Source organism: Channa argus, chromosome 14, assembly GCF_033026475.1.
Source record: "Channa argus isolate prfri chromosome 14, Channa argus male v1.0, whole genome shotgun sequence".
Classification (NCBI taxonomy): domain Eukaryota; kingdom Metazoa; phylum Chordata; class Actinopteri; order Anabantiformes; family Channidae; genus Channa; species Channa argus.
In genome coordinates this window covers 12,531,063-12,543,297 of record NC_090210.1, presented here as the reverse complement: position 1 = coordinate 12,543,297, position 12,235 = coordinate 12,531,063, and the positions used below count along the sequence as shown (strand labels likewise).

The 12,235-nt window shown below is 37.3% G+C and overlaps 1 protein-coding gene across 11 annotated transcripts in view; it reads right to left on the bottom strand.

Annotated features, from left to right (window-relative positions):
• ctnnd2b (catenin (cadherin-associated protein), delta 2b) overlaps positions 1-12,235 on the bottom strand; it is a 157,584-nt gene that overhangs the window by 76,311 nt on the left and 69,038 nt on the right. For all 11 annotated transcript variants that reach the window (XM_067529332.1, XM_067529330.1, XM_067529323.1 and 8 more), the window contains 2 exons: positions 3,218-3,252; positions 1,748-1,864 (listed from right to left, as the gene is read on the bottom strand). In XM_067529332.1, the coding sequence (XP_067385433.1) occupies positions 1,748-1,864; positions 3,218-3,252 (152 nt within the window). The remainder of the gene's footprint in view (positions 1-1,747; positions 1,865-3,217; positions 3,253-12,235) is intronic.

Genomic DNA, 12,235 nt, shown 5'->3' with positions numbered 1-12,235 from the left:
CTAGGATAGCTAAAGTTTAAATTCCACCAAACCCAGTGAACATTAGGACAGTGTTTTTCTCTTTTTTACATATACTAGAAAGAGTAAAGGTTATTGGAATGGTTAATTAAAACTAACTCTACATGTTAATCAAAATCTTTCTTTATGGCTGTTTTTTTCCCAACTTCTTTCTCATCTCACATTCATTCCCATTTATTTACAACCTTGTTGGTTAGCTGTTGGACATGTCAAAAATATCATTCCTAGTTTCAAAGCAGCCTATGTATACAAGATACAGCTTGCAAAGTTTTTTCAGGCCACAGTGTGGCAATATTTATGTATACCTGTCTATGTGTACACATTTATGACTTCATGTGCTGTATACTTCTGCGTGTGTGTGTGTGTGTGTGTGTGCTACCCCTATTTGCTCTGTGAACAGCAGGCCAGCTGACACCTCAGTGAGGATGGATTAGCATATCAAGCTACTGGCATGACTTTGTCTCCAGACAACTACCTCTCTCCCTTGGGGTCGACAATAGAAAACACAGGGGTATCATCCCTGGGACTGAATGAAAAAAGATGAGAGTGGAGCAGAAAGGCAAAGGGTAAGGTATTTTCTAACAACACCCATGAAACACTGTTTGTTTTTTGACTCACCTCTCTTAGTCGAATATTCTTCTATCAAGTATTTTTTAAAGCTGCACAAATCTATATATGTATTTAGAATCATATTATTTAATAGGTGGTGGGTTCGACCGTGGGCTTTCTTTGGGGGGTTTGCATGTTCTCCCCGTGCTTTTCAAGCATTAACCTGACATGCACGTCTTTTCCACAGTCCAAAGACACGCATGTTAGGATAATTGGTGACTCTAAAATTGCCTGTAGGTGTGAATGTGAGCGTGAATGTTTGTCTGTGTATGCCTCTCTGTGTTGGCCCTGAAATAGAGTGGAGAGTCAGGGTGTACCCTGACTCTACCCCTATAAAAGTTGGTCAAGGCTCCAGCCCCCACACGACCCTAAATATGATAAGCAGTTACAGATAATGGATAGATGGATAGATATTTAATAGGTTAAATTGCTATGCCTAATGTTAATGGGTTTTTTCATATAACAGTGACCTGCCCACAGAGCACAATCATCCAACTCCAGTTCCCCTTTAGCTCCACAGAGCACTCTTTGCTAATGCTTAATCTCTGGAAGCTTTAACCTTGAAACCTTCATGTGGAGTCCAGGAATTTATGTATTTACAATTTATGTTTTATAGTTTATTTATTTAAGTTATAAACAGCAGTAGTTGAAATGGCTGTCGCAATTCACCATGACTTAACAGACAGAGATTTGAAACCCATGGAAATTGAAATGTCATAAAGACTAAATGCAAATAAAGCTGGTATCACTGCAGACATGGTATAAATGTGGATTACTTTGCATGTCAGTAAAATGCCTTTTCTTCTGGTTACTTTTTTGGAAAAAGTGATGGAATCTAATTAAAAAAAAAATAAAAATCTTTTTCAGTATTTATGTAGAACATAATAATGTTGCATCCTGATGTGAATTCATAGAAATTCACCAGGTTAATCAGCCAAAACCGGGAGACTTCTTTGGAATACTTAACTATCCCTGCTGGTCCCTGATTTCATTTCACCTGTTCTCTTCTCAGCTCTTCACCTTTGTTTTGTCTCAGAAAAGCAAAGGCACCAGGAGAAATGTCTTTCTGCTTTAAAAAAAACAAACAAACAAAAAAACTTAAGTGTAGCATATGTCTTACGGTCTCCTGTAGACGTGTCCTGCGAGTCCAAGATGCCTGATTCCTGGAGTGAACGGATACAGGAGTCCACCAGCTCCAGACCTGTCGTCAGCTCTTCCTCTATGTCCTTCTGTCCATCTACACAAACAAAATAGAAAACTGAATCTAAAGAAAGAAACAGCTTCCTCTAATCCCGACAGATTAACACAATGACACAACAGGCACAATGCCATGGGACTTCTATCCCCACACATGGGCATAAGTATTTAAACTTAACTAGCCATAAAACCATTTTATTTTATTCAGTATACTTTTTTGATCACATCTTTCCACGCCTGAACTATTGGGAAAAAAAAAAATCAGATTTTCTGTTCTAAATCAGTTAAAAAACATGGTCTTAGGCCAGTAACATGCTGTTGGATTGAGGTCTAGGTAACACTCCATTTCTGTGTCAGAGAGAAGCAAAAAACGCATCCTGTATCTTCAAGTTAGAGAGGGTGGCTAAGACCTTATAAATGTGTCTTGGGGGAATCATTATATTCTAATCGAGAGAGGCAGAGAAATGGTAGTTGCAGACTTGGTGGATTTAGGAGGCTGATATTATTGACTTGGACTGACGCAATTGCCGACTGATGTTGATGTTGTTGATGTGAAACATTCCCATTGCTGTCTGCAGCGTTCTGGTGGATTTACTCTCAATGTGACAAACACAAGCCAAAACTCATTTTTAAGCCAGTCTGAGACATGATTTCTGAGTGATGATGAGATCAAGAGGTCTAATTGAAATGAGCACTGGCTTTCCTTTTTTTTTTTTTTAAAAAAAAAAAAAAAAAGAGTGATTTTAGTCTTTTTGAACATCAGCGGTCGAGGAATGACTGAGCACAGCTCCTTGATGGAAACCACAGCAAACACTGAAATCCTTCAGTATAAAATGTTCTGACCACAATTCTCTGGGGTTCCTTGTGTTTAGTCACCTCTTTGTTGGCAGAGGTCATCAACCCTGCAATCATATAATCACTCTACTCTCAGGTTTTCAGCCATCTAATGGTTGTGTTTTTGAGCTGAAATGATGTCAAAGAAGTTGTTAAACCTAGAGAGGTGTCCTAATTTGACCTTTAAATTATCTAGAGGCCTCACACTCATTGATTTTTGTTGTCCTTAATGGAAAACACCGCATCTGACACTGTAAACAGGTTAAACTCAATACTGAGAATTATTTGCAAATGTTGTTTGACCTTTACTCAGCTGCCAAAATAGGGGACAATTTGTTGGGGAATTTAAGAACCTTTTTTTTTGTTAGAGGTTTTTCTGTTCGGGCTGTGTTGCAGTTTGATTTTAACGTGCAGCTGCCTCTATAGTTCTTGTACAGGATTGCATGAATACTACTTTAAATGTACGATGCAATAAGTGTAGTCAGCAAAACATGGTGCTGGAAGGCAAACGATAGCAGAGCAGACACATTGCAGAAGAGTTTTCAAGAGGAAATATTACCTTGGTTGTTCCAGCGAAATTTCTCATCTGCTGAACTGCAAGAAAGAAAAAAAACGAAACATGGATTTAGTTATATGAGCAAAAAACATTTTTTACTCTGCACAAAATTTGTTCTTGCTGGTGATCTAGCAGCCTAATTTTACATTGTAGCAGAATCACCATCAGCATCACAGGCTTAAATCCCTGTAATACCATGAGAAAAAGTGTTTGTAGAGTCAGTTTATATCATTGGATGACAACCTTGTATGTCTATCCTTCAAATGGATGATGATGAACAATGGATTTCTGTGGCTTGGGAAAATTCTTTAAGGCCTTGGGTTCAAAGACCATTTTGAAAACCAAAAAGATACACTACAAAATACATTGTTGTCAGGCTGGAAACAAGACATTTTTGCCATTTCTTTTGAAGGCATAATTTTATCCCAATCTATAAGCTCACTGAAATCATACACATACTACCATTTTGCTACTTAACAAACTATGAAAATGTAGCTACTTGCTAAATGTTAGGGCATCACCTTATGTATAGAAACTAAGTTAGCACCACAAAACATTAGCCAACTTAGGTAAACTGTGCTAATAGGCCAGTTATGCTTATCAAGTAACAACAAACTGTAACTAACACTGCATGGCCATATTCTTTAAGGGTCTTATTATGAGGGTCTAACCATAGAGATCTCAGAGGTCATCAGTGATCATGCACCTATAGATACAGAGGTAAGAGCATTATGAGATACACAGACATTAGAAAAGTCTGTTACACATAACAAATATTAGATATATTATCTATATCTATCCATCCATCCACCATTTGGTGTTTCAACACAGCCAACCATACAATATTACATACAAATGTGAAAACCTGAAGTGCCTGAAAAATATTCTAGCAGTCCTGTTGTTTCCATGTGGCACTTTGTTAAATATTCAGAAACCCCCTAAATATTTATTCCATTCATACACACCCTAAGTAAAACCTTCTTTAGTACATCTCTAGGGTACAAGAGATATCTGATATTTTCATGAGGTTCATTACACCCCATCACAACACCTTTCTTAGCTCAACTGGCTAAGTCATCACTGCAGATCAATCCACAAAGCCACTCTGCTACAAGCCAAGTCATGGTGATATTAGTGAACCACAGGAACAGTGCAGCTCTAATCATTAGCTTCCAACAAGAAGTGTAGTGCAACATGACTTTACACGATGACACATTCAAAAGCCCTGTATACCCCACTATTATTAATTTTAGGCTCATGGTAAAAGCATCGTTAGGCTCTAAAGTTGCATTTAGTGACCCTCTGATAAGCATTATACACTACAATTTTGAGATTTCCTGAGAAGTAATGCATCCACCATGGAGGCTTGTAAAATCTAACAGTTTAAGTGCATTTAAACATGTTTTATATGTACAGTGTGTATGCCTCAACTAGCATGAGCCTGATAAGTGAACTGCTAGAAGATAAATGAAAATGTAGTGAACATAAAGCATAAAATATAGAAATTTACCTAGTGATAGTTTGGGAAAATACCTTTATACACTTGCCAAATGTTAGATGAGAAAATGCATATCACTCATATCTGTATGCTACAGTATACATCATATAAAGTAGCAGGTGATTAGCCTAAAATCCCAGCTAAGGAAAACACTTAGCCTAGCTCAGTTAAAATTTAGAGAAAAACAAAACCAGAAAAAGAACACTAACCACATTTTCCTCAATTTGGAAGCTATATCCTGCTATATCTTTTTTAGCCTACACACAAGCAGGAATGTAAAACTCAAAAGACAAGTACGTTACTTTCCTGGCTTATTACTTTTTCATTTTTTAGCTATATGTCTGCTGGCTTTAGCTTATATGCTTATAGGATGTGAAACTGCTTTGTACCAATCTTCTTATCTAGCTTTTGTGTGTCATTAGTATTTTAAAATAATGACAATCTGATGTCAGCTAGCAATTTTCTCCCTTTTCAGTATTCCCTCATGGCTCAAAAAGAAAATCATTTTAGTATTAAATCCTTCAAAAGCATATGCAGCTAACCCAAGAAAGGAATGCTATTCAGTCCCTACTGACACACTACAGATGCTATTAAATCATCCCACTGATTACCTCCATTTTCTGTGCGTGTGCGCTCGTGATTTGTAGTGGAATGAGAATTGGAGCCTGGCAGTACATGTTATGGGGGTCCTCTGTCAGAAAAGCAGACTCATTCATTCATTAGGCATTATTGTACTAAACAATACACCCCACACATGCACGTATACACGAGGAGACACACGAAATACACAACACATAATTGCTACACAAAGGAAACAAATGCACACAAAGCAAGGGAGCAGAGAAAGGCTGAAGTCCAGTGTCTTACAGGATGGAATGTGTTTATATCAGACAAACACATTGGATGGAGCCAAACGATGAGGAATATTATCACCAGTCTGTGTTCAGACAACCACTTCTGATGACACACTCTAAGTCAATATTTTCATAAAGGGCAGGGCTCACCAATCCCCCCATTCTTTTCTTATGCTGTTGAAAAATGTTGAACTTACTCTTGAAAATGCAACAGTAGAGGTGAATGCATGTTATTTACCAATGGCCTGAATAAGTAAAACTAAATGCATGTTGAATACCCACATAAAAACTTTGCCATAAACTATGATGAAAGAGGGCAAGTGGTGTTATCATCAAGTGGTAACGTCTACTGGGTTTGAAGCTGGAATACAAAACAGTCCAGGGAGTTCCCAATTTCTGTCTGAGCCGGGGTGGAATTTTAGAGTTTGTTCACATAATTTCGGAGATCAGAATTGAGCAGACTAGACAGGGCAAGAAAAGACCAGAGAAAAGCAGCAAAAAGAAAAGACAATGATTTAGCAGAATATCTTAAAAGAGAATAGGCTACACCAAACTACAGTAGAATGTGACAATTTAAAATATAAAATAATTTAAATTCTCCACAGATCATTAATCAGTCATCGTATGATCATTGGTTGAAAACGGAGCACACATTTATTTTTTCCCCCTCATTTGCCTCTGCTATAAACGCACTTATGCTACTGTATAAGTGGTGAAAAAATTACTTTATTAATCAATTATGTTGACAGAAATAATTGTGATAATTAATAGTTAAAGTCTTTTTTTAAGGAACAAAACTAAAAGTCATGTTTTGTGAAGTTGTACTTTGTCCTTTACTCAGTAATGGAGCTTAATGCTAATGCTAATAATTTACATGCTAACTTGCTCAATAAATGTGCAGATGTTTATCATGTACAGGACCATAATCACCATCATAGTTTAGAGTAGCATTTGTATAGATGCTTTGGCATGAAATTTTAAATTATCCTCACAGTTATTACAGTACACCTACAATAATCCATTCAGAAATTTTGGGACAAGCTGGAGCAAGATGATAACTCTCTGGGCTGAAAAAAAGCGACTTGGTTTTGTCATTTAAGCATTGCTCAACACCCTAACATTTAAAAACGACCACTCAACCGCTAGAGAATTCGCCGTCCTTCTAATAACCATCTAATCAAACCTCACTATGTAAAACTAGCTCACTGACCTCTTGACTTAAAAAACAATGCGTTTTTTAAACCAAATTATTATAGCACCTTAGTGGGAAGTGACAGAAGTATTACTGAGCCGAGAGGGGACCAATTGAAAGTATGATTAACTCACCTGCTGCTGGTCGTGCCACATATTTTATCACCACTAATGAAATAATGCTGTGTTTAAATGAAACTACACTGATGTGCTATATAAGTTAATCATGGAAAAAACAGGCACATATTGCTGTCCTCACTCTCTGCTTCTTTTGAAATACACAAAGATATTGTATGACATAATCCTAAATAATGTAACCTGATTACTACAAAACTGCTCTACAACAATGCTAGATTATCTTAAAATGCCTCCAGCTATTTCTACTAGCTTCAAAGCATGACTTTGTTAATTTGGGAAGATAACAGAGTGTGAAACTTAAGTCTGAATCTGAGAGAAGCTCTGTCGTCATTTTTCAAAATCACAGAATAAAAAGTGATCAGCTTAAAGACAAACTGTTTAGTAGCCTAACTGACAAGCTCCTACCAGTTAGCCCAACACACAATGCAGTCTACTGATGAACCTGGTTGATAATGATAACAGTCAATCAATGGAATAACTTGAATCATGAATTCCTGTTCATGAGGTTAACCAGTGGTAAGCTTCAGTTTCTGGCAACAGACACAGATAAATAAATATATGAGTATAAATCTATAGTGCATTTGTATGGATAAAGACATAGTTAAGTCAACCATTGGCAACAGGAGAGGACAATATAACCAGGCAGCTGTCCGCCCCTCTTACTAAATATCGGTCATGGTGCACAGGAATGTAGTTTGCAAGTCGAAACTGAAAAAAGAACAGAATGAATCACATTCCTATCGTTAGGTTTTCATTTCCAAAATAAGGGCTGGATGATGGTAAGATAATGAAATGGGGCACAAAGCACTAATGCTGTATGCGTATTTGCTGACCTTTATTTACAGACTTTGTTAAAAGCATGTGATCAAAGTATGGTTAGAAAGATACAGTTCTCTGCAAATGTTCCTGGAGCTTCGCCAGACAAATGTGTCTAAAATAAACCCTAATGCTACTTAACTAAAAACTGAATCCATTAGATAGTATGACTCATCACCGCTCATTGGCCTAGGCCATTTTTGAACTATAATACAAATCCTTACATTAAGTGCAAATAGGAGACAATTTGAGCTGTAATTCAAATCAAGTAAATAGCAAGTTAAGTAACAGCTCTATTACAATACTTGAGCCCAGTTACAACAATTTTAGTTAAAAGCACCACTTGATGAAGCTGTTATTTTCAGTAAGATAAAAGAGCAAATGGGAAGCATAATATGCTGTAATTTCAAATAATGACTAACTCCTGTTGTACATTCTGGCCTGATATTTTCAGCTGCTTTAAGAGAGCACATTTTGCAATTTGCTGCTATTTCTAGAGGAAAACAGGTAACATTACAAATCAAACTGCTCCTCTTTGACCACCTTATGTCTCTGACTGACTGACCGCGGCATTAATGGGCAGGAATATGAAAAGAATAATGATAGAAAGAAAAATGAAAATGGTGAGAAATATGATTTGCAAACAGTGCAAGGGACAACAAAAAGGAGGCACAGGGAAATAATACAAAGCAAGAGAGAGTAAAAGGAGATTCAGAATATGACAGAGAGAGCTGTTAAATCCAATGAGGGGGGTTTAAAAGAGTGAATGCCAGCAATAGCAATGAAAATCCTGTCATTTTATCCATCCAATAAACACATTCTGAGCCCAGTCCATATAATCCATCCATTTTCATGCAATGCATATTATCTGTTATCGGCGCTGACCACAATAGCTGGTCCACTTGTAGACAGAGCAGTTAGATAATAGAGCCACCCACAAAAAAAAAAAAAGAACACAAAGAAAGGGAAACAGGCTTTTTTAGCTCTTGGAAAGGATCACACAATACTGCAGTCATGGTTTGTGTCAACACTAATTTAGATTTAAAAGTTAATTTACTTAACACCATTTTTGCAGACTTTACATAGAAACAACACAGGTCTAAAGGCCTTTACAATGAAGACATAGTGAAGACTTTTGTAAATGTAAATTATTTCATGAAAACATTTAACTAAAAAATTAATCATGGGTTTTCAACTGCAGTATTCATAGTTACCTTCAGCTGCTTCATCAACATTTCACAGCGTTTGATTCTCACTCATCAAAACCACTGAATCTGCACTTTTAAAAAGCATAGTCATCAAAATAAAGTCACCGGTAGCATTAAATTGTGTTTTTCCCATCATAAAAAATGTTGACTTGTTTGTTATTGCCAAAAGCCTAATTAAAATTTATTGTCTTCTTCATGACCATCGATCACTGCTGCTTGACTTTGTTTATACATTATGATGAATTTTGGCAAAGTCTACTACTTCAGCCAAAAGAAATGACACTTCAAACACATAATGAGGTAGACAGTTCTGATAAATCGGAATGAACAAGTGGACAAACATTACAATTTGGCAGCATGGTGGTGGAGTGCTTAGCGTGGCCTCCTCACAGCTAGGTTTGTCCACCTGGCTCACTGTCACCCTACTGTGTGTAGCAGTTCTCAACTCGAGCTACAGAAAATCATTCAGCATGCAAGACACTACTGCCTTTTAAGTTCATATGATGAACTTTTAGAGTGCCATAAGAATCCTAAAAACCCAGAAATCAGTTACCATTGTTGCACTTCTGGTTCTCTCTATTTTGAGATGTGGTTCTGGTTCTGTTGAAATGTCTTTATTACTGTGCCGGAAGCAAATGATGTGTTTATCTGAACATTTTGCTGAAGTACCTGCATAGTGATGGAGCTGGAATCCAGGTTACATTTACAGTCATGTTATAGCATTAATGACCTCTGTCCATGGTACTGCCATGCGTTATTCACTTTCACAGTATGTCTATACCTGTTATCTGTTGTTTAACCAAAGATAAAGACTCTCATTAGGTATCCAAGTATTGAGCTGGTGAATTTTCACATGAAGGCTACTTATATGACATTAGATTGACATTTGCAAGTGAGATAAAATCTAAAATCCTGTTTATGAGAAATCTGAGTATGACAGCTAAGTCTGATAACAGCAGAAATCCCTGGACATATAAAAACATCCATTGGTAAACTCAGCTGCTATGGTAATATCAAAACCATCGTTTCTGAATTAGGGGAAAAAACATGAAAAAAATATGATTTCAAATATGACCTCAACTAGGGAAAAAGCTGGTCTTACAAGTGTTCTCTGAAACTACATAAACTCAGCACTGTGAAATAGAAAATGCCCGTTTGCTACTGAGAGCAGTTTGTAAATGTTACCCATTTTTTTCCTACAGTGACGAGAGTGTGCCTGTGAAAAGCTCTAAGAAAACTGTCATATAAAGCAACACAAGACAGGCAATATTGCAAGTTAAAATGCCTTTGAAGAGAGCCATAATTTACTGGGTGATCCCAGTGGGAGCACAGCTAGGCTGTAAATCACATAAACAATAAGACAGGCAGTGGATATTACAGGAGCTGGGGACACATGCTCCAGAGTGATAGTAACCTTCTGTGCCATTTTCTATACTCCAAATATCCACCTAAAATTTAAGATCATTGATCCTGCATTAGGTATGCAGTTGTTCCTGTGGCCCATTTTTCTCCCAGCCAAGTCAAACTAATTACGTATTCAATACCACAGTTTACTCTTACGATTCTTTCAGACAGGGGGTGGTTGCTGCTGCTAGCACAGACACCAAACCACAAACCAAGGAAAAGAAGCAAAAGCTTTCACTAGAATCTGCGTACACTGAGTATAACAACTCTTTGCCTGCAATGATCAAATGTGAAATAATGATATTATGGTTCTAAAATTACAGTCTTTAACCAAAATCAGCGTCAAAGTTTGTATGTCTATCTGGGCTAAATTATTTTTGATATAAGGTAACTGAATTTTTTTATTATTTGTTATAATTGCAACCATATCCATCAATTAATACTAAATCCACTTTTTTGCCTTTGTAAAGTCACTTGGTACCAATATAGAGAAAGGCAACTGCAGCGAGGATTAACATCACATTCGTGTGAAATCTAACTACAGTGGCCCCTCTACCAAAGCACAGGAACAGAAATTGGCTGCAATCACAATTTACTACTGAGTTGTACTTTCAGACCTAATGTCTTTGCCATGAGCAAGAAGTGGTGACTCTAAAAAGAGAGAACTCTGTAGTGCCTGTAGCTCAGTTAGTAAGGCAGCCATCAGTGGTTAGAGTCCAGGACCCTCTTGGCTATAGTGCATCCAGAAAATATTCCCAGTGCTCAACTTTTTCCACATTTGGTTATGTTACAGCCTTATTTGAAAATTTATTCAATTCATTATTTTTCTCAAAGTTCTACAAACAATACCCCATGAAAATGTGAAACAAATTTGTTTGAAATCATAAAAATAATTAAAAAATAAAAAAGTCACATGAACATAAGTATTCATGCCCTTTGCTTAATAGTTTGTTGAAGCCCCTTTAGCACCAATTACAACCTGAATTCTTTTTGAGTATGATGCTACATGCTCAGCACACCTATTTTTGGACAGTTTCTCCCATTTTTCTTTGAAAATCTAAGAAATATGATGTCCAACCATATCGTTAGTCTAGATGGCATAAGTCTGGCCTCCAGTACTACTGCAAGGAACCTTTAACTCACATATAAAAAAATCCTTCTTCCACCTACAGAACATTGCCAAAATTAGGAGCATCCTGTCTCAAGTTGATGCCGAAAAACTAGTCCATGCATTTGTTACTTCTAGGTTGGACTATTGTAATTCCCTACTTTAAGGATGCCCCAGTAACTCCCTAAAGACCCTGCAATTAATCCAAAATGCTGCAGCAAGAGTGATGACTGGAATTAGCAAGAGAGATCATATTTCACCTTCACTAGCTTCTCTCCATTGGCTTCACATTAAAATTTGAATAGAATTTAAAACCCTGCTTCTTACATATAAAGCTCTGAATTTTCAGGCTCTATCATATATAGAATACCTCATAGCACCATATCATCCCAGTAGACCACTTCGATCTCAGAATGCAGGCCTACTTCCGGTTCCCAGAATTTCCAAAGTTAGAATGGGAGGCACAGCCTTTAGCTATCAAGCTCCTCTCCTGTGAAACCAGCTCCTAGTTCAGATTCGGGAAGCAGACACCCTGTCTACTTTTAAGTCTAGGCTCAAAACCTTCCTCTTTCATAAAGCTTATACTTAGTTATAGTTATGCTGATATAGGCTTAGACTTCTGGGGGACCCCCCTCCTCCTGTCACTCTCTCCTCTCCTCTCCCTTCAACATTGTAACTACTGTATGAGATTAACAGTGTTTTCTCCCGTAGTTGTCTCTCTCTTTATCTGTCTCACTCTCGCTGTCCCTCTTTGCAGATGTCCCCGGGCTTTGAAGCTGTGTGTTTTCCAGTGTGCAGCTACCC